General features: G+C 42.5%; 1 protein-coding gene across 1 annotated transcript in view; it reads left to right on the top strand.

Annotated features, from left to right (window-relative positions):
• Positions 1-18,886, top strand: part of gnpat (glyceronephosphate O-acyltransferase) — a 49,757-nt gene extending 30,871 nt beyond the window's left edge. Inside the window, exons 8-16 of the mRNA XM_072498470.1 lie at positions 75-205; positions 890-1,113; positions 2,409-2,654; positions 6,134-6,213; positions 8,972-9,112; positions 12,617-12,719; positions 13,763-13,856; positions 13,957-14,018; positions 17,287-18,886. Coding sequence (XP_072354571.1) covers positions 75-205; positions 890-1,113; positions 2,409-2,654; positions 6,134-6,213; positions 8,972-9,112; positions 12,617-12,719; positions 13,763-13,856; positions 13,957-14,018; positions 17,287-17,330 — 1,125 coding nt within the window. The 3' untranslated portion in view covers positions 17,331-18,886. The remainder of the gene's footprint in view (positions 1-74; positions 206-889; positions 1,114-2,408; positions 2,655-6,133; positions 6,214-8,971; positions 9,113-12,616; positions 12,720-13,762; positions 13,857-13,956; positions 14,019-17,286) is intronic.
• The last annotated feature ends 3,473 nt before the right edge of the window (positions 18,887-22,359 follow it).

Genomic DNA, 22,359 nt, shown 5'->3' with positions numbered 1-22,359 from the left:
TAATGTCTCCATTTTAGTTTTTTCTATTAATTACATGATTATAAATAAGTGATCAAATTGGTTTTCTATTCTAGGGTTTGTTGAAAGCCAGGAAAATTCTGAGTGAAAACTTTGGAAGCATACATGTTTACTTCGGGCAGCCTGTGTCAGTGAGATCCCTAGCAACCGGAACAGTCAGGAGGTCTCAGTATAACTTGGTCCCCAGGTAAGTTGTCAATACTTACCAGGAAAGAAGGATAAAATTATACCTTGTACCCTTGCAAGATAAAGATCTTATTTGCTATTATGTGTTCGCGATCTTCTTGCCAGGCCAGAAATTAGCCAATCAATTTTGAACAGTTCAACTAATGTCGAGTGGAGGAAAGGCTTGAGAGGTTATGAAAAAAGATGTAATCAATCCGAATCTAAAGAGCACAGAAGTATGATAAGTAGGCAGCACAGATTATTTATGGCCTGATGTAACATAGGTATAGGGATATTTACCCCAAAGAAAACTCCTGTTGATGAGTAATGGGATTCCCTCCAGTTTAACATGGGATGTCAATCACTGATATGATACAGTAAATGAATGCACTGGTTTAATAAGATCTGTTGCTGTAAAACAGTAAATAACATGTTTATTACAAATTCAAAACCCCTTAAGATGCCAAAGTAAAGTTGCCAAACCCTGGGTACAGCGCATTTGCACACTCATTTCTCGAGAGAAAGTTTGACCACTGTGTGTCTGATCTGTTTATATTTCATTTTTGTATACTTCTGTTAAATAAGGTGCAAGAAGAAGGAAATTCGAGGAGGGCAAGATGAATTCATTATCAGAAGTTCAGTGGTATTACGCTGTTTGATGTTTGAACCAAGTTTTATTTGTGTGGTAATTTTGACATTTATACAGACATATTCCTCGGAAACCATCTGGAGATGTCTATAGGTTTCTCGATGCTGTTGGCCATAGAATGGTGATGTTGCAGCAGAAAAACATGGTTATTAGTCCCTGGGCACTGGTGGCTACAGTGATCATCCAAAATCTGCCCAGCCTTCCTCTTTCGGATCTCACCAGACAGACATTATGGCTCAAAGCGATTGCGGAAGCATTTGGTGCTTTTATTGACTGGCCCAGTAAGTAATAAAAGTTTGCTTGGAAAGGGTTGTTTTGATGACACCCGAAAGATTTAGTCATTTCTAACCTTTGCCTGTTTCACCAGCTGTTAGAACTGTTTTACTGGGGCAGCAGGTGGCGCAGTGGTTAGCATTGCTGACTCTTGGCACCGAGGTCCCAGGTTCGATCCCGGCTCTGAGTCACTGTTTGCACATTCTCCCTGTGTTTGCGTGGGTTTCGCCCCCACAACCCAAAGATGTGCAGGGTAGGTGGATTGGCCACACTAAATTGCCCCTTAATTGGAAAAAATGAATTGGGCATTCTAAATTTATTTTTTAAGGTATTTTCTCTACACAGAAAATGTTTGCCGACAATTTGCTAATGATTGTAAAAGAATCATTTTCTCAATACAGTTCCAACAATCTTGAGTAACTCTTGATTTAGGTTTGTTATAAATGGGGAGCGAGATGGTGTGATAATTTACCCTTTCTCCTCACCGCTTGGTTGTCTATAGCAAGATGTGTTTTAGAGGGAGTATTTTAAATCTTTTGGAGTTTAAATCAGAAGAAAGATGATGGCCGGGATTCTCCAGTCCACCAGCCGCATTTTCTATTACCCCCACCGGTAGCAGGATTCTCTGGTCCCACAGCCGGCCAATGGGGTTCCCCATTGTTGCCATGCCGTCCGGAAACCCACGGGTGTGGGTCGTTGCCGGTGGACCAGAGGATCCCGCCAATGGAGGAATGTTGCAGGAATATCTTGCTGGAGGAGTATCATCTTGTCCTGTTGGTTTTCAGACTGCCCTGTCTCTCACTGGTCCTTGGAATAATAAGATTTGTTAGAGTAATAAATCAGTTTTGATCATGATCATCTTTACATGTGTGGTGTGTGTGCCATGCAAAACCAGGGGTTTTGCTCAGGTCTAAGGTGGCAATTGCTGCCCTGTACTTGTCGGCACACTGGCTGGGCTGCCGTTCATGTCGCGGGCTTGGTGTCTTGATGGTTCTGTGAGGTTCAGCTACCTGGTTGATCCCGCCAATAGCATATGCTTGTCTCAAAGATTAAGCCATGCATGTCTAAGTACACACGGCCAGTATAGTGAAACTGCGAAATAGCCTCTTGTTCAAAACCATTTAAGGGGAGTTGCTCAGCAAGGCTGACAGCATCTGCAGCATTTATTGAGAAATGAATACTATACTAATGCTTATTTATTCATGTCGTTATTGACATGCATTTGATGCCGTTTTAGCTAGTATCCAGTTTTTATTGTTCTACATGTTTAGCTTCAAGTAAATTTCCCTGTGTTGTGTTCCAGGAAATGTAACAAATGACAAAGTGATTCGCTCCAGTCTCGCCCTACGCCACAGCATAGTAAAGACGGTCAAAGACCAGGTTGTGCTTTGCCAAGAGGTGACACCAGCTGAATTCACAGTAGAAAATATTTTCAAGTACACAGTCTCGGTGCTGATGTGTGCATCCTATAGAAATCAGATCCTACATGTTTTTGTGCGTCCTGCCTTGGTGACCATTGCATTTCAAAATGCACACAGTTGTAGGAGAGGTAAATCATTAAAAAAAAATATTCATTATCACATGTCTCAGTCTGGGTGGCAAAATGGGGTATCCTTTCACTTTTGGAAACTAGATTTAAATTCACGTAGGACAGATGGGCTGAAGGCCTCCTCTATTTTGTAGCTATGAAGAATACAGTTGAGCTCCTTTCTATTGTGGGTCCACAGCTCAAATCTCACAATCCTAGCATTGAAGCATTGGATTCCAAGACAAGTGGTATGGACTTTGATGGAATCTAGAACTATGGTCAGGTTGGATAAAGATCCAGCGTTGGGTTGGGGGGGGTCGGAAGGTGCTGGTAAAAAGGTTAATGGTTTATTTTTGTTGAAGTCGTACCAAAATTATTTTCTGCTGAAAGGCTCAATACTTTTATTTCTTCCTTCAGCCAATAAATACATTTATTGGTTTAAAAGATAGATTGCAAACTTACATTTTTGTGCTCTAACATTTGTGCTGATTTTCAAATCGCAAACTGTCTCATTTATTACTCTCCTACCTGTCGCAGATTTGAATTTACTTCCTTTCCCTTGATTGGCTTCCTTCTGCCACCTTACCCCACGTTACCTCCCCTTCAGTCACTTTCCAGTAACCAAACTGACCCACAACCGTATTATTCTGCATGGTTCCACTGATTTTCAGCTCCAGTGACAGTCTGGTTCCTAGCCAGAGATCCACTCTTCTAGGCCGAAGTTCGCTTCTGGATCTTAATGGTGACCATCCACTTCACCTTTTTTTCTTCTCTACAATCAATTCTGCACACCACATGGATCTTCCTCTGACATTCTGTCCCTCAGCAGCTCTTGGACTTCACTGGTCCACCACACCTCTCTCCAAACTTGGATAACAATATATCAATACTCCACACTGACTCCACCTTCCTATGCCAGCTTTATCTCACCACCAAACCTCTGACATCAACTATAGGTTCACTCATATTATTGCTTCCACCCTATTCCCCATTTCCTACCAGGATAGATATTTCCTAACAATTGTTACATAGCCAGGCCGAAATAACTTTAATCCTCCCTGTATCTATTCACGTATGCATTTTGGCTGCTGTTCTGAACTTTTACCTTCACTTTCATTCTACCGTTTTACTTTTCTCTTTATACCCTCCAGAATGCATTCTCCTGCCATCATGCGTCCTTTCATTTCTCCCCTCTTAGGTATCCTGCCCTCCTAAATCCCGACCCCAACATTTCAATACTCCTTAAACTTACTCCTCTCCTGCCACCAACCCAGACTTGACTCGGGCAGATCAGCTACCACCACGCCCCTTGCTCACCTCACCATTATGGCCTTGGTTGTAACTGGCTGAGAGCCGATATCACCTATCCCCTAAATGAAGCCTCCCTGCCTGAGCATACTTTCCATCAGCTACCCTAGCCACACTGTTGCAGTGGCAGTCTGGCTCTTGCACCATATTATATCTTGGTCTGTTCTCTACCACCCTCACATTTTCTCCTCCTTTGAGCATCTTATCTCGTTCCAACCCCCTCACATCTCATTTAAAATCCGTGTTCTCCGCCTTCCACCATAAACATTTCCTCAGGGATATTTTCACTCTTTTCCTCCCTTCATTTCAGCAGCAAACTTTTCATGCTAGGTGATTTCAAATGCTATCTCAATTCGCCGTGCACCCTGACTTCTGAGTTCACGGTTTTCCTTCCATAATCTTTCACTCTATATAAAACTCCCCAACCCATATTTACGGTATCTCTTTTACCATGTCATTGTTATTTCCATTGTGTCAATCACATGTGATGCTTTCACCCTGAACATCAAAAAACATCAACTATGCTTCCCATTTCCACCTACCTCTCACCTTTAGTGGTTCATCTCTGATTCTTCACTTTCTTTCCTCAATTTCTCTTACTTCCATATTGGGGTAAACTATCAACAAATGTCACTCTAAACCCATTAACTCCCACAACTTCCTCAACCACACTTTCTCACGCCTTGCTTCCTGTGAGGGATCGTTTCATTCTCCATCACCAATGCGTCTGTTCTGATGATACATCTTCCATACTATCTAATTTTTTCTCAACCAAGAACCACCCCACCTCTCTTTTCTCACACACACACACCCTGGTTGTCAGTCCCTGGACTCTGTCCCATTTCTCATTTCCCATTTCTCAGCCTCTATATTCAATGGATCATTCTCCACCATTCCCCCCACATCCAGCGTGATGACACTATCGAACGCATCTTCCCCTGCCCTCCCCTTTCAGCATTCTGAAGGGACCATTCCGACACCCTGTACTCCTTCCCACAACACCTTTTAGTGCCAGTTCAAGAGATGCAGCACCTGCCTTTCCACCAAATCTCTCTTTGCCCTCCAAGACTGCAAACGCTGCTTCCATATTAAACAGTGATTTACATGTGCTTCTTTCAATTTTTGTATAATATATTCACTGCTCACAGAGCGGTTTTCTCTACGTTGGGGAGACCATTTTGTGAAGTACCTCCATTCGGTCCATAAATGTGACCCTGAGCTTTTGCTGACGTTTCATTTTCCATCTAGCACTCATGCTGGCCTCTGGGTCCTCTGCCTCCTACAGTGTTTCAGTGAAGCTCAACGTAAGCTCGAGGAAAAGTATTTCACCAATCAATGAAGTATTAGGTAGCTTCTGAACTCCAGATTCAATTCAACAATTTTGGATTCTTATGTTTGCCCCTATTCTGTTTCCTTCATGCAAGTTTTGGTTTCACTCTCATGGTTCTCTTTGATTTCTAACTGTAGCTGTTTATCAGTCTGCCGTTCACACCTACCCTAGACATATCTCGTCTACACTTTTTTTTTTACTTGTCCGATTACCATTCCAATCCAGATGCCAGTTTTCACCCTTATGGGTTCACTCCAACAGCTGGAAGCACTGGATACTGCAACGGCTATGAGCCCTGTTGACATTCTGGCAATAGTACTGGAGACTTGTGCTCCAGAACTTGTGCAATGGAACACAACGCCTGCAAAATCCTCTCCAAGCCACACCATCCTAACTTGGAACTGTATCACTGTTCCTTCACTCCTTAACAGCACCGTGGGTGTACCTAAACCACATGGACTGCAAGAAGGGAGCTCACCAGCACCTTCTCAAGGGCAGTTAGGCAATGGGTCAAAAATGCTGGGCTAGCCAGCAATATCCAAAGCTCATGAAAGAATTTTGAAAAATCCCATTTGGCCTTGCACAATTAACTCTTTTGTCATTGAATCTCATGAGTTTTCCACTCTATCACAAATCTTCCTTCTTGTTCTTTTTCCCACATAGCCCGCTTTCACTTGCTTATCATCTATACATTTCTAACTATGTTCTAACTTATATTTGTAACTGTGATTAAAATAATTTAAATATTTTTAATATTATATTTTTCCCGACATACCATTAAGACAAAATAAAGCCTGTCTGGCTTACGATTCCTTAATGAGAATGACAAGTTGCAGGTAATCTTGTTTTCTTTATTTTTCAGAGGATGTCTACAGCTGCTTCAGCTACCTGCATAAAGTATTCTCTGATGAGTTTATTTTTTTGCCGGGAGATCTTGTCAAGGTAATGTGAAGTGCTGTGTGGGGTGTAATGCAGGGATAAAAATAACCTTGTGTCAGACAATATGCCTCCTAATGCACTTCCCACACATTCACATCCCAAAGGGGAGGTCAGAAATGGATGTTTTCCATTTAACTTGCACCAATGGAACTGTGACTGCCTGGCACATCTTTACTATATTGTTGAAATTATATTGAATCCACAAAGAAAGTAGACAGCCTTGTCGGAAAATACCCTGTCAAGCTTAGAAGGAAGAAGCATCGAAACAAAAGTTTGAACTCTTGAAAGACTTTAACTTCAAACCATCATAGTGCTTTGGAGATCTCTTTCCCTTTATATTGTGTGTGTGTGTGTGGCAGAGGGGGGTGTTGGATAAGGGATACTAGGTAGTCAGTTGCATTTTTGTCAGTTTAATTATATCACTGTTAAATAATAAAAGGTTATTTGTGAGTTAATTTTCAAACCTGGTGACTGCAGTTTATTGGCCTCAGAAGAGGTTCCCGGGTATTTTTTAAAATCTATATTTTTATTCTCCACCTTGTTCACATTTTCATCCAAATTTACACCCATTAACAGACAATCAACCATAACAAATACAATGTCAATCCCCTTGCCACAATTCCTCCCTCCCACCAACCCCCAAACAACCCTCAACATTTTAAATACAGACATCAAAGAAAAGGATCCAGGAATCCATCATCCACCCATACATAGTCACCAACAACATACACAGTCCCAACCACGCCCTCCCCCCCGCAATGTTCGATGCCATCCAATTCTTGAAAGTGCAACAAGGCCTATATGAATTGTAATACCCTTCCATCCTGCCCATCAACTTATACTTCACCTTCTCCAGTGTTATAAACTCCAACAGATCCCCCCACCACACCAGGGCACAGGGTGAAGAAACTGGCTTCCGCCCCAACAGGATCCGCCTTCGGGCGATCAGCAAGGCGAAGGCTAAAACATCTGCCTCCGCACCCACTTCTAACCTCGGCCGATCTGATACCCCGAATATGGCCTCCAGAGGACCCGGCTCAAGCCTCGCATGTACCACCTTCAGAATTATCCTGACCACCTCCCTCCAATACCCGTCCAGCTTTGGACAGGATCAAAACATATAAACATGGTTTGCCCCCTCCCCCCGCAACGTTCACAAACATCCTCTATCCCTTCAAAGAGTCGGCTCAGCCTCGCCTTTGTGAGGTGCGCCCTATACACCACCTTCAGCTGTATAAGTCCCAATCTCATGCACGAAATTGAGGCATTTACCCTCCGGAACACCTCATACCACAACCCCTCCTCCATGCTCTCCCCCAACTCTTCCTTCCACTTTGTCTTAATCCCCTCCAGCGGTGCTTTCTCTTCTCCCAGAATCATCCCATAAATCGCCAACACCACCCCCTTCTCCATTCCCCCTGCCATCAGCACCTCCTCCAACAGTGTGAAGGCCGGCGCCACCGGAAAGCTCTGTATCTCCTTCTTAGCAAAATCTCAGACCTGCAAATACCGAAACATTTCCCCCAGCCCCACCCCATATTTCGCCCCCAGCTCCTTCAATCCTGCAAACTGGCCACCTAGAAACAAATCCTTTAATGCGTTGACTCCCATCTCCAAAAAACTCCCATCCCACTTCCCTGGCTCAAATCTGTGATTCTCCCGAATCGGCGTTTCCCTTGACCCCGCCCCCAGCCTAACGTGCTGCCGTAACTGCCTCCAAATTTTCAATATCGCTACTACTACCGGACTCCTTTATTATTCCTCCGGAGCCTTCGGGAGTTGTCAACGCCCTCAGCCCCGACCCCTACACAGACTCTCCTCCATTCTAACCCACTGGGAGTCCCCCCCCCCCTCTAACCCAGTTCCTCACCTTCTCCGCGTTCACTGCCCAGTAATAATATTGTAAATACAGAAGACCCAACCCCCCTGACTGCCAGACTCTCTGCAACAGCACCATCCTAATCCTAGCCACCTTCCCCATCCTGCCATATAAATGAGGTAATCATCTTTTCGACCTCCTTGAAAAATGCCTTTGGCAGGAAGATTGGCAGGCACTGAAAAATAAACAATAATCACGGCAACACGTTCATTTTAATTGCCAGTACCCGACCTGATAGTGACAGAGGGAGACCATCCCACCTTGCCAGATCCGCTTTTACCTTCCCCACCAGACTAGTAATATTATACCTACGAGCCCCCCACCCCCAATCCCATGCCACCTGGACCCCCAGATATCTAAAGTGAGCCCCGCCCTACAGAATGGTAGCTCTCCCACCCCTGCCCCCACCCTTGGTCAAGACACCACAAAATATTCACTTTGGTCTAAAGTTAGTTTATATCCTGAAACAGACCCAAACACTCAAAGCAGCTCCAATATGCCCCCCATCTTGGTTCCGATACATACAACAGCAAGTCGTCCGGATACAAAGATATCCATGCTCTACGCCCCCCCCCCCCTTGCTATCCCCTTCCACGCCTCCAAACTCCTCAATACGATGGCCAACGGCTCAATCGCAAGTGCGAACAACAGGGGGTCATAGGACATCCCTGCCTGGTCCTACGGTGCGGAGCAAAATAAACCAGATTCATGTTATTCGTGCGGACACTCGCCATCGGCTCCCTGTCCAGCAGCCTTACCCAATCGGTTTTAAAATAACATCTAATTTCACTTGTGTTGTGACTCTGGGTTAATTGGGGATGGAATTGACCATGCACTAGCCCAGGGGGTCATGACAATTGTGACTGTTTTCTTTCACGGCAGGACTTTGATGAAGGGCTGTACTTGCTGGTGAAGAGCGGTGCCATCCAGGGGTCCCACACACAGATCTACATTTCCGAGAAGGGCGGTGTCACCATTTCCTTTTTGTCAGACATGTTCAGACCTTTTCTGGAAGGTTATCAGGTCAGCTGGTGAAATTTCTGTTGAAATATTTAATGAACTTTTGTTTTTCATGCTTCACAATAAATTGATTTTGCTTTGACTTTTTCAATTTGTGAGCTAAATTCTGCTAATAATTTAATTGTTTTAGGATTTCTTTAGATTTTTTTAGTAATGTTAAAATATCCTGTTATAAATAAATCTTCTATGTCAAATTCCACTAGTTTTTCATTATCCCTTTACTAAATATTGTGTAATAATTGCAACAGTTCTGCAGTTACACCCTTATAGTATTCTCTATTAAAAATGAGCAAGATAGAATTAAGAAAACAAGTCAGGCAGAACATGTTTACACAAGAAAGTAGTGAGTAACCACGAAAGGCTTTTCCAGCATGAGACATTTGAAATGCATGTTGAACAGAGAGGAAAAAAAACTTGCATTTCTATAGCGCCTTTTCCAATCTCAGAACACCTCAAAGCGCTGCACAGCTAATGAAGTAGCTTTTGAAGTATATTCACTGTTGTAATGTAGGAAACGTTTGCACAGAGCAATCTGGCATTAACAGTAAATGTGATAATGAGCAGATAATCTGACTAAATAATGTTGACTGAGGGACAAACTTTGACCAGGATATTGACTGAGCCACAGCAAATACTAACGGCTGTAAATGCAGACGTTGACAATGTGACAATAGCACCAGCATTGAGTTAAATTAACCTGCTCCAGTGCTTATAAACTGGACTCTCCCAACATTTAGTAGGCAATAGTACAATCGATGCAAATATAAGTCACGACCTGCATATCAGGTGTTAGTTAAAGAAAGGATTGAGAATGGGTTTGAATAGCACTGCAGTCTCACGGCGCCGAGGTCCCAGGTCCAATCCCGGCTCTGGGTCACTGTCCGTGTGGAGTTTGCACATTTCTCCCCCACAACCCAAAGATGTGCAGGGTAGGTGGATTGGCCACACTAAATTGCCCCTTAATTGGAAAAATGAATTGGGTACTCTAAATTTTAAAAAAAGAGAATGGGTTTGAAAGAAAAAATATGGTGAGTAGGGAGTCATTGAAACATCCCTAATTCTAGATTAGCATTCATCCAGTTTGTATTTAAACAGGTCTGTCCCACAATCAGTCATCTGGAATTAAGAGGTCATATCCCTTGAGTCAAACAGGTTTTATGGCCTTGCTGTAGTAGAACAGATATGATAAGTGTGATTACTATGTTTCCTGTAACTTACTTCTCGCATATTTTACATGGATATTACCAAAAGAATCTGCCAGAGTTTCAATAATTTGCATGTGAAATGCTTTGTATTTTCTCACTTGGCCTGAACCACACGATAATTCATTTTTGACCTATTGGTGGAAATTTCCTCACTTTGAATTTTGTCTCATTTTGCACAACTTGCACAGCTTATTTCGCTGCCCTAAATAGAATTGACCAGAGCCTTGGCTTTGTTAGTGCTGTGAGGTAATTTGCCTGATTAGTTGAGTGCTGCTAAAACAAACCCACTTAACCTTGTGATACCAACCTGCCCTGTTTGGTAGCTGGTGCTCCCTTTGACACTTTGCCCTTATTTTATTCTGCTAACACAATTCTGTGTTAGAACCATTACCTGTATTGGGTTACCGAATCACAAGAGTTGTTAGTCATTTGCCGCATCATACTGCACCGGCTGTCCAAAGCAGCAGTTCAGCCAGTGCCACTCCTTGCCTTTGCCCTGAGCCCTGCGCATTCTTCTTTTTCAGGGAATAATCCAATTTGCTCTTGAATGCCTCGATTGAACCTGCTTTCATCAGAATCTCAGGCAGTGCATTCCAGATCCTAACTGTTGCTCTTTCTAGCTTTATTCTATTTGCTCTGTTTAGGTCACCTTTGCTCATGAGTCGCCAGGTATCTTTATGATACCGCCACGTGGTTCATTAGGTTATGATTAATAACACAGCACACCGCTTAGTAAGGATTAAAACAACGGTCATTTATTATATACAACAAGCAATATTAATACCCTAATACTACTTTCTATACAATAAACCTATCACTACTGGCCAATACTTAACTTAGGAAGAGCCCACCAGGTCAGGGAAACGAATGGCTTGTCCAATCAAATCTGGCCCGCGGGATTCAAAAGGCTGCTACAGGTCGGTGGCTAGGTGTCTCTACCGGATAGCGATCGTTGGATTCAAACTTACTGCTATCGGTGGCTGGTCTTCCGAAGGTCTCGAGCAGGCGAAGATGAGAGAGATCTGAACTTGGACCTTTACTTTTATAGGGCCCAGGGGCTTCCCGCCTCCCGGGGCGGCCCTTGACCCTGAGTCCCAAGTGATTGGATTCTGTCCCCAGTCTCTGGGGTCGATGTGTCCAATGGTGAGGCGATTCCTTGATCGGGGGGGTGGTCGCTCACCTGTCTTTGTTTCAGCCACTGCAGGCGCCGACAGGTCTGGCCCGGTATTCAATTGCTAATATGTTGCAATTGTTCCCTGGGATAGCCGATTTAGCTGTGGATGTCTGAGTTGATTAGGTGTAAACAGTCCTGAGTATCGATCTGGGCTACGTTCCCAGAGCTGAAATATGCAAACCTGTCTGCAGCTGCCTGCTTGTGTCTTCTTGGCTGCTTTTCCCAGCAGTCTTTCAGGTTAGCCATTTTAAACGGGGTTTTGGCCAGATTAAATGGAACGCAGCCATTTTACATGGCTACATAACCACTCGCTGTGTGAAAAGGTTTCTCCTCATCTCACCAATGCTTCTTTTTGCCAATTACCTTGAATCTGTGCCCCCTTTTTCTTGATCCTTCTACCAATGGGGCCAGTTTTCCCCTGACTACTCTGACCAAATCCCACATGACTTTGAACACCCCTCTCAGATTTCTTCCCAGCTTTTCTCTTGTCCACGCTTAACGTCAACAGCAACACTCAGTGTCTGCTAATTTATTTCAGGAAATGGTCAATGCTGGCAAGACTCATTACTGATGTCTAGCTGCCCTGAGACTGTGGTGATGTGCTGCTGCCTTGTATTGATGGTATGCAACGGTCATTGCCCACCACCTCTGCACCTTGTTGATCTTCTGACTATTCTTGGATCTAGTATGTAGTTTTTGTGGGGACCATGAATTGGACTCGATTTGAATTTGAGTAGGTTTATGGAGCGAGCAAGGAGATGAATTAGGGACTTGCCCTGTGCACTCTGTGTGTTGACTTTGTAACTATCAAAGGAATATTTTTTTTTTAATGAATCCCTGTAAATGATGGAATGCAGAAAAGTTCCTGATGTCTTATTCTGTAGTGCTCTATAACAGATTTTGCAAGTCTTAAGATATAGAAAGATATTTTCAACATTAACATTTTCTATTTTTGCTATAATTTAAAGTTTGGTTTGGTGCTTAAAATACTAATTTTTCGAGTATGAATTTTTTGTGCTAAATCATTTCTCCACAATCTTCTGGTTTTCATTACAAATACACACAATGTTTTTACATTTAAAAAATACTCCAAGGATCTTTTGTAAATATAAATATTTCTACCTTTAGGTTATTTGTAAATATCTGCAGTGCACAGAACACACTGACCATTTTACTGAGAAGAAGTTTATCTCTGAAATACGAAGCTATGCAGCAGAAAACATTTTAACAGGTATTTCATCTAAAAATGTATTTGCTTAAACTGCAAAATCCCCTCTAGCTGGCCCTGGAAGATTTGGATTTCCCCTTCAATTGGGAAAAAGATGGCCTGAGTTTTATCTGTGGTTATGATTTAAAAGTGCCTCTTTTAAGCTACATTTGATTGTGCTATGAGTGATCGGTGATATTGTTGGGCAGAGGAAGATGTGTTGACTTTCACTGACTACAGTGTTCTTCTCAAGCACAGCTCGGATTACTCAAAGGCCAGATGCCTAAAAACCCAATTAATGTGCCTTATTCCTGGTCTCGCGTGCACCAGTTTTAGTGCCAATTATAGGGAGCTTTATACTGTGGAAGTACTCATCCAGAGTTGGAGTGGGCAGCACGGTCGCACAGTGGTTAGCACTATGGCTTCACAGTGCCAGGGTCCACGTTCAATTCCTGGCTTGGGTCACTGTCTGTGGGGAGTCTGCACGTTCTCCCCGTGTCTGCTTGGGTTTCCTCCGGGTGCTCCGGTTTCCTCCCACAAGTCCCGAAAGACATGCAATTAGGTAATTTGGACATTCTGAACTCTCCTTCCGTGTACCCGAACAGGCGCAAAAATGTGGCGACTAGGGGCTTTTCACAGTAACTTCATTGCAGTGTTAATGTAAGCCTACTTGTGACAATAAAGATTATCTTTTTAAAAAGTAAGGCTGTCCACAGTCCCTTCATGTAAGATGCTTTCTGTAGACTGAAGAAGGAGAATCCTATTCACAGACTCCCAGAGGTGATGGGGAATTGCAGTAGCCCCAGCTGCTTTACATGACCTTGAATGGAATCCTTCTGGTTTCCTCATCTGTTACCTCACATACCTACTATGATTCTATGATACAAAGTGTGTACCGGTGAGTTTCACTGCTGAATGTGAGCTTTGTGACTTAGAACAAGACTAATGTCAACAACAACAGTTGATGACCTTGGTTAAGGAGTGTGGCATCTAATTTGGAGATAATGAGTGTGTTAAAGCAGGATTGTGTATCTATCCATTATAGTCTGACTCTCTCTAAAACATAGGTGCCATAAAATATAATGAGGTCCTTTCAATGGATATGCAGAAAAACGCCCTGGCTGCTTTGGCCCGGCTCGGTGCCATGGAGAAACTGAAGATGTACGTATTAGAAAAACACATTGTGTGTTCTCAAATAGTACTGTTCAAAAGTAGTGTCCACTGTGAAGATGTAATTTGAAATTGATTTGATCCTTTACAGTGCTAATGGGAATGTCTATAAGGTGAATAAGCAGGCTGTAACTAAAGTGGCGAACATGTTGGGTAAGGATATCAAAATTTTATATTCCATACCAAAAGTTTTTAGCACCTTGGAATTTTTACAGCATGGAAAGAGGCCCTTCAGCCCATGGTGTCTGCCGGCCATCAAGCACCTATTTACTCTAATCTCATTTTACAGCACCTGGCCCATAGCCTTGAATGCTATAGCATTTCAAGTGCTCTTCTAAATACTTCTTAAATGTTGTGAGGGTTTCCACCTGTACCACCCTTTCAGACAGTGAGTTCCAGATGTTTCCCACCACTCTGTGAAAAGGTTTTTTTCTTACATCTCCTATAAATCTCCTGATCTGTGCCCCCTGGTTATTGACTGCTCTGCTAGGGGGAAAGGTTCCTTCCTATCCACCCTACCTAGACCCCTCATAATTTCATACACCTCAATCAGGTTCCCCCCTCAGCCTTCTCTGCTCTCAAGGAAAACAACCCAAGCTTACCCTTGTGATAGCTGAAATGCTCCAGCCCAAGCAACATTCTGGTGAATCTCCTCTGCACCCTCTCTTGTGCAATCATTTCCTTCCTGCAGTATAGTGGACCAGAACTGCACACTATACTCCAGCTGCAGCCTAACCAGCATTTTATACAGCTCCATCATAAATAACCTGCCTGCTCTTTTTTTGCCTCAGTTAATAAAGGTAAGTATCCATATGCCTCCTTAACCACCTTATCTACCTGTCCTGCTATCTTGAGGGTTCTATGGACATGCACACCAAGGCCCCTCTGATTCTCTGTATTTCCTAGCATCCTACCATTGATTGTATATTCTCTTGCCTTGTTAGTCCTCCCAAAATACATTACCTTACACTTTTCATGGTTAAATTCAATTTGCCACTGCTCTGCCCAACTAACCAGCCTGTCTATAATCTAAGGCTTTCCTCCTCACTATTTGCCAGCACCAATTCTTGTGTCATCTGCAGACTTGCTGATCATATCTCCTACATTCATACCCAGATCATTAATGTACACGACAAACAGCAAGGGACCCAGCATAGATCCCTGAGGTACACCATTGGACACAGGCTTCCAATCATAAAAACAACCATCGACCATCACCTTCTGCCTCCTGCAATTAAACTAATTTTGGATCCAATTTGCCAAATTGCCCTAGATCCCATGGACTGTTAACATCTTGAGCAATCTCCCATGCGAGAATTTGTAAAAGGTTTCACTGAAGTCCATTTAGGCTACAACAAACTGCACTACCCTCATCTATACCTAGTTACCTCAAAAAATTCAATCAAATTTGTACAGCATAATCTCCCTTTGAAAAAGCCATGCTGACTATCCTTGATTAATCCTTGCCTCCCATGTGGAGATTAATTCTGTCCCTCAGAATTTTTTCCAATTGTTTTCCTACCATTGAAGTTAGACTGACTGACCTCTAATTTCCTGGGTTTTTTTCCCCCCTACTTCCTGCCTTGAAAAATGGTACCAAATTAGCTGTCCTCCAATCCTTTGGCACTTCTGTAGCCAGAGAAGATTTGAAATTTATTGTCAGAACCTCTAATCTCCTCCCTCGCCTCCCAAAGCAGCCTGGTATGCATCTCATTTGGGCCTGGAGATTTATCCACTTTTAAGCCCATTAAAACTGTTAATACCTCCTCCCCCTCAATGTTAATTTGTTCAAGTATGTCACAGTCGCCCTCCCTGTTTTCTATTCTATACCTACATCATCCTTCTCTATTTAAAACCACCTCTACATCTTCCAGCTCCACACACACATTGCTACGTTGGTCCCAAAAGGGCCCTATTCTTTCCCTGGTCATCCTCTTGCCCTTAACACCTTTTGGAAATTCCTTTTTTTTTAAAATAAATCGGGCAGCGTAGTAGCACAGTGGTAGGAACCCGGCTTTGATCAATGTGTGGAGTCTGCATGTTCTCCGTGTCTGCATGGGTTTCCTCCGGGTGCTCCGGTTTCCTCCAAAAGAGGAAAGTCCAGAAAGAAGTTGGGTGACTTAGACATTCTGAATTCTCCCTCAGTGTACCTGAACAGGCACCGTAGTGTGGCGACTAGAGAATTTTCACGTTAACTTCATTGCTGTGGTGGAAATTATAATAAAGACAAATTCTTCAAGGTTCGATTTAAGGAAATTTATTTACACAAATATTTGCGGAGAGGGGAGTGGTCTGGCTACATAGCCATTCCACAGCGCTCTGAGTTATACACTTGAAAGCCATTATATTTATAGTGTGAAATACAAAACTTTGAAGAGATAAACCTTGGGACCAAACGCAAACAGAAATATGAATGTTTTGCCCTTGGTTTAAAAACAATTCTCGAGTACGCATTTTGTTGTCCTTCAGAAGAACAACTTATCATAATAAGGCAGAGTCCAAAATATTAAGCAGTATTTTGTTTACGTTACCTGACCTACTTATTTTTGTTCAAAAGCAGCGTTAAAATATAGTCAAGCATTTCCCAGCATGCTTCGAAGTGGGCAACTCATTAATTTACCTTCCACAATTGCACTAAGCCTTCTTGTGACATTAATAAAGATTATTATTATTAAATTTAAAGTACTCAATTCTTTTTTCCAATTAAGGGGCAATTTAGCGTGGCCAATCCACTTACCCTGCACATCTTTTTGGGTTGTGGGGGTGAGACTCGCAGACACGGAGAATGTGCAAACTCCACACGGAAAATTGGAAATTTAAACTATTTGTGTAATATTAACCCTTGGAAGCCAGGTATAATTCTGCTAAATCTATGCTGCAATCTCTCACATGCCAATATATCTTTCTAAGGTAGGTTACTCCGAACTTCTCTGTCCTCCAGGTGTGGCATAACCAGGGCTTTGCATAGCTCAAGCATATGAAATAGAACATAACTGTAATTGATCAAAACTTGGTTGGATTAGAGCCAGTGTTGGTCTTTTTCAGATTTCTGGAGCGGGGTGAAGTGATACGCTAAGTGTGTCCTGCTAAGTGTTGTACTTAACACAGTTCAACACTTGGTCCTTGCCTAATTAATGACACACTGTAGGGATCAGGTTAGAAATTGCAGGTGTACATATTTCATAGAGGTTCAAAATCTAGTCACTCAGTGTAACCTGGTGTGTGAGGGTTGATTTCCTGACCTCCATCTCTTCAGAAAACCTGTTTACACCACTTTCCATAACATTAGGGAGTTCATTACACTTTAATCTTTTTTACTGAAATAAGTTATCCAGTGCAGGCACGATGAGCTGAATGATCTCCTGTGCTGTGAGATTCTATGGTAATTTAGAAGGCCTTTTAACTGTGATTTTATTTGCAGCGCCCACCATTCCAGTAAAAAATGCTACAGCAGCCAGGCTTTGAGTACAGGTACTTTGCTGCATGGCAGTTCCTGCGACAGCTGGACCGGTGTTCCATTGGTGGCGGATGGGAATATTTTTTTTGAATCAGCGAAGCCCAAGCGCCAAACGCAGGCAACAACACAGAAACTGGATGCAGTGACTGATCATCGGGTTGGGACTCCCGGGTCAGGAATTATTGGTCTGCTCTGAACAGCAGGAAGACCCCGTAACAACACCTCCTTGGTGCTTATGCTTCGAATTGCCTTCACCTTTGGTGTTTATATTTTTTTTAATGCAAGTGGAGATTTTGTTACATGTAAACGTTAATACACTCGTACTAGTACTGAAATGTGTTCTTAGCAGGAGCATTCACAGTTAAAAGTCCAACAAAGCCTAAATGGAAGAGTTTACAGCTCAGTTTTTCATTTCTGGTAGAGTAATATTGCATCTGTTTTAATTTCTTTGAACACCCATTTGTAAATCCAAGGAGCTGCGGGAGATATCGGAGATGCAATTGTGGGCAAAAATGATCTTGTTGGAGCTTTCAGAAAACAGCCAAAATTAAACAGTGACACCTGCTCTCACTAGAAAATTCCTTATCAGTCGCCTCAAAACCACAGTTTAAGTATTTCAGTCAGATTCAGTCCTTAAAATTACAAGAATAGTGATTTACGCACTGCAGCAGATGGAGTTTCACATCAGTTCCAACATTATTAAAAGACCACTTGAAATTGGAGGTGGAACATTGAGGAATAAATTCCTTTTAACTTTTGTACTTTGTATGTAAGACAACAAATATTTAGCAATGCAGAAACCGCCTAACCCAGAGAGCAGCAGAGAATGGGAATCATCAGTGTGGTGAGAATGTTCCTACTCTTGGAACCCCATCTACAAGCAAATGGCAGTCTCATATTTCTTCGTGTGGCACATGTCAGAATCACAAAGATTTTGTCAGGCAGTCCCATTCCTTACAAGACTTAGACATGAGCCATCTAGAATTTCCTAGGTGCAGTGCTCTTTCGTAAAGACCAGTTTAATGGTTGTTACACATTGGGTAATCCTGACATATTCGATCCCTCTGTATGCATCCAGGAAATCACTCCAGTTTTGGCCCCTGATATGTGGTCACGCCAGGAACTGGGGGGGGAGATTAATGTCACTGATAATTTGAATTGCTTCTGAAATAGGGTTACATAGTCACTCAGTCAATTTGATCACTCCTGAAATAGGCCATGTGGTCATCTAGCAATGACAGGTTATGGGATCACTCTTGAAATAAAACATTGTAGTCACTCCAGGGTATGGAGGGGTTTGTGTGGTCACTGACAGTTGAATGACCTTGAAGCCATGTGAACCCTCAAGACAAGCAGGGGAGCAGTAACTCCACATGGTTGCTCATGAAGTAGGGTGATGGCCACTCCAGTGAAGAATAGTTTTTGCACATAATGGAACCCAGCCATTTCAGTGATGAAAAACCTGCCTTATGAAAACTCTTTGTGAAAAGAATATTTCAACTATGATTGTTTGGATGTGGAACGTCCCTTAATAAATTAAGTGCTAATCAAAGCTTGCATTTTATTGACATTGTAGTCACTTCTTTCTTTATCTTGGTTCAGTGAGCTATACCCAAGTGTGAGTGATGCTTGCATTTCATGGTCCCTTGTAAGATAACCTCCTCACCCCAAGAATCAGTTGACTGAAACATCTCTGAATTGCTTCTCATCCAATTATATCCTTTAAGTAGAGATGGAAACCATACATAATACTGCAAACATGGTCTCACCATTCCCCTTGTAATAAACAATATTCCATTTACCTCATTTACTTTGGTTGTGTCTAGCATCAGTGTTTTCTTTCACAGGCATATTGAAACAGCAGTCTTTGTCTTACTAGCAATCTCAGCAAGTGCACAGGTACTGACAAATTGCATCACTTCTCACTGGTATATTGTGGTCTTAGGATTACCTTTCTAGTCATGTCTATTTTTCCCACCAAATATAAAGATTTACAACCAAAAATCTTGACTGAGCTCTCAAACCATGCAGCAATGTATAATGTTTCAGATAAGGGCACTGTATATCATGGGGCAGAATTGTCCCAAAATTGCAGTGTTAAATCAGGTGAGAAACTTGCCGGCTCTACAGCTGCCTTTTCTCAGTCCTCGTGTTATTTCAGAGTGCTGGCGAGGATCTCAGCCAGCTGGAAGGATGGTATGTAAAAACACCAGCTGATTGAGAGTTTTTAAGTGCTCCCAATCTCAAAGTTTAATTATAGGACCCCTCCCGCCCCAGACATCGGTGCACACCCCCCTCTCCCTGGCAGATTTGGGGGGGGGGGAGAACATACACCCATGGAAGAGGGGAATAATCCCTTATGCCTGTGCAGCATCAATGCACCCTCAACCCACAGGAGCAACAGGCATCTCCGCACCACCAGCCTGGTCATCACGACTGGTTTTCATTTTTGAACCCAGTATTGATTCGAGCCGGCATGGCAATAAATTATGTAATTATAGGTTACTATATTAAAATTATATGAAATATATGCACTTCCATTCTGGGCATGAACCTGGAATGTGTCTTTTTTTAAATAAATTTATGAGTACTCAATTATTTATCTAATTAAAGGGACAATTTAGCATAGCCAATCCACCTATCCTGCACATCTTTTGGGTTGTGAGGGGTGAGACCCACACAGACACTTTATTGCCACAAGTAGGTTTACATTAACACTGCAATGAAGTTACTATGAGAAGCCCCTAGTCGCCACATTCCGGCACCTGTTCGGGTACACAGGAAAAATTCAGAATGTCCAAATTTCCTAACTTCCTTTCAGGACTAGTGGGAGGAAACCCACGCAGACACGGAGAACGTAGAGTGACACAGCCGGGAATCAAACCTGGGACCCTGGCGCTGTGAAGTCATAGTGCTAACCACTGTGCTACCGTGCTGCCCTACTGGGAGTGTGCGCAAACTCCGCATGGACAGTGGCCCGCGGCCAGAATCGCACCCGGGTCCTCAGCGCTGTGAGGCAGCAGTGCTGACCACCGTAACAGGATCAGGGAAGATTTCAAACAGATCTCACCTGTGCAAATTCTGTGTTTGGCCACTCACGGGATTTAGCAGCCAGTATGGGATTTGTGCCCATGGCTAAAGGGGCCGATAGATCTTGGCCCTTGTCTTTGTGCTGTCATTGATACATCTTGGAAGTGTAAATTAATTATTTTATATAAGATTGTCACAAAGCGTTGCCTACATAGCCTATTTTAAAAACAATCAAACTTAGCATTAGATAATTCTTTCTGCATGCGCCAACCACTAAATATTTGCTCTCCTAAAATGAGTACCTTATGTTTCTGTAGAGATTCTGCACCATCTCCAACCTCATCTTCCCACTAAAATTACAATGACCAATCTTGATGCATCTAAATTATTTCATGCCCACTTGGAAGTGTAACCTGCATTGACAAGTGAAATGGAAGACCAAGCTAAAGGTGATTTAGCATTTCTCTATCTTATACAGTCATTTGGTAGTACTGAACTTGAATATTCCTGAAGAGAGACTGCCAAAGCGTTTTGTCTCATCAGGTCACATGCAGGAATTCCAAATTTCAAACAATTGCACAGATTACTATGCACTCTTTCTCTTGTAGTATTCATTGTTTGAAATTTGGCACTCTTGCATTACTCCTAATACGTGCAAGAGGTAAAGCTATGGCAACATGTCACTCTTTTAATATTTATACACTTTAGAAAATCTTTTGACAAATGTCAAATGCTGACACACAAGGGTCTGGGGCCCACTGCCTCCACAGAACAAGAGCAAAATACTGCCGCTACTGGAAATCGGAGATAAAAAATATTGGAAATATTCAGATCATCTTGAAAAGTTATTTCCATTTTTCCCACAGATGCTGCCTGGTCTTAGAAGTTACAGCATACCAGGTTTTATCTAACAGCTTGCTGTTGATGCTTTAAAAAATATTAAATCATTCTTTAGTTCCAATTTTGAGAACATCACCTTCATGGTATATTTTAACTCAAACTTTGAAGAAAGTTTAAGGAATGGTTTGATAAGACACAAATGATAGGATTAGGCACCATAGAATTGCACAATACAGGAGCAGACCATTTGTCCCATCAGGTCTGCATTGGCTCTTTTGGAGAGTGATCCAGTTAGTCCCATACGTTGGCTCTTTCCCTTTAACCTAGCAAATATTCTCCAAGTATTTATCCAATTCCTTCTGAGATGACTGCACATCTAAATGAGAGGTTGTCCACTTGTGGCAATAGAATATTAATTAAATGGAAGGAGGCTGCAGAATGCAAATGTTTGAGCTGGTCATCCTTCACGAGAATCACGATCAGTAAGTCATTAGGAAGGTAGATAGAATAAACAGAAAATATTGGACAATCTTAGTAGGTCCGACCACATCTGTGGAAAGAGAAGGTAGCCTGATGACTCAAAATTGTTTCAGATTCCAGCATCTAGTAATTTGCATTTATCAAGGTAAATAGAATATTCGCCTTTATTGCAAGGGGAGAATGGAGCGTAAGAGTAGTTTAATGTTCTTATCGAAACATAGAAGATTTGGAGGGTAGATGCTGCGAGGACATTTCCCCTCATGGGTAATCTTAAGAACTACAGGGCACAGTTTAAGACCGAGGCGAGGAGGAATTCTTTCGCCAAAGGTCATTAGTTTGAAATTCTCTTCTCCAGAGAGCAATGGAGGCCAGGTCATTGAATATAGTCATGACTCTGTTAGATGTGATCTACAAGGGAGTCAAGTAGGAAAGGAGTTAGGCCACAATTAGGTCTGATTGAATGGCTTATTGCAGCTCTTATGACAGAAACAAAGGCTGCCATGGGCATGGCTGGACCTTGGAAACTGAGGGAACTGTCAAACATTAGATAGCATAATGCTACTAAGCAGCATAAAAACAACCATTGTAATGACTTCTGGGAGACAGAAGCAGTTCAAAGATTCCAAATCAGAACGAATTGCTCAGTAACGCATGAGGATGATGAACCTTACTATGTTGTGTTCCTGG

This window comes from Scyliorhinus torazame, chromosome 4 (assembly GCF_047496885.1).
Source record: "Scyliorhinus torazame isolate Kashiwa2021f chromosome 4, sScyTor2.1, whole genome shotgun sequence".
NCBI lineage: Eukaryota > Metazoa > Chordata > Chondrichthyes > Carcharhiniformes > Scyliorhinidae > Scyliorhinus > Scyliorhinus torazame.
Note: the sequence above shows the minus strand (reverse complement) of the source record. Positions and strands in the feature narration are given on the sequence as shown.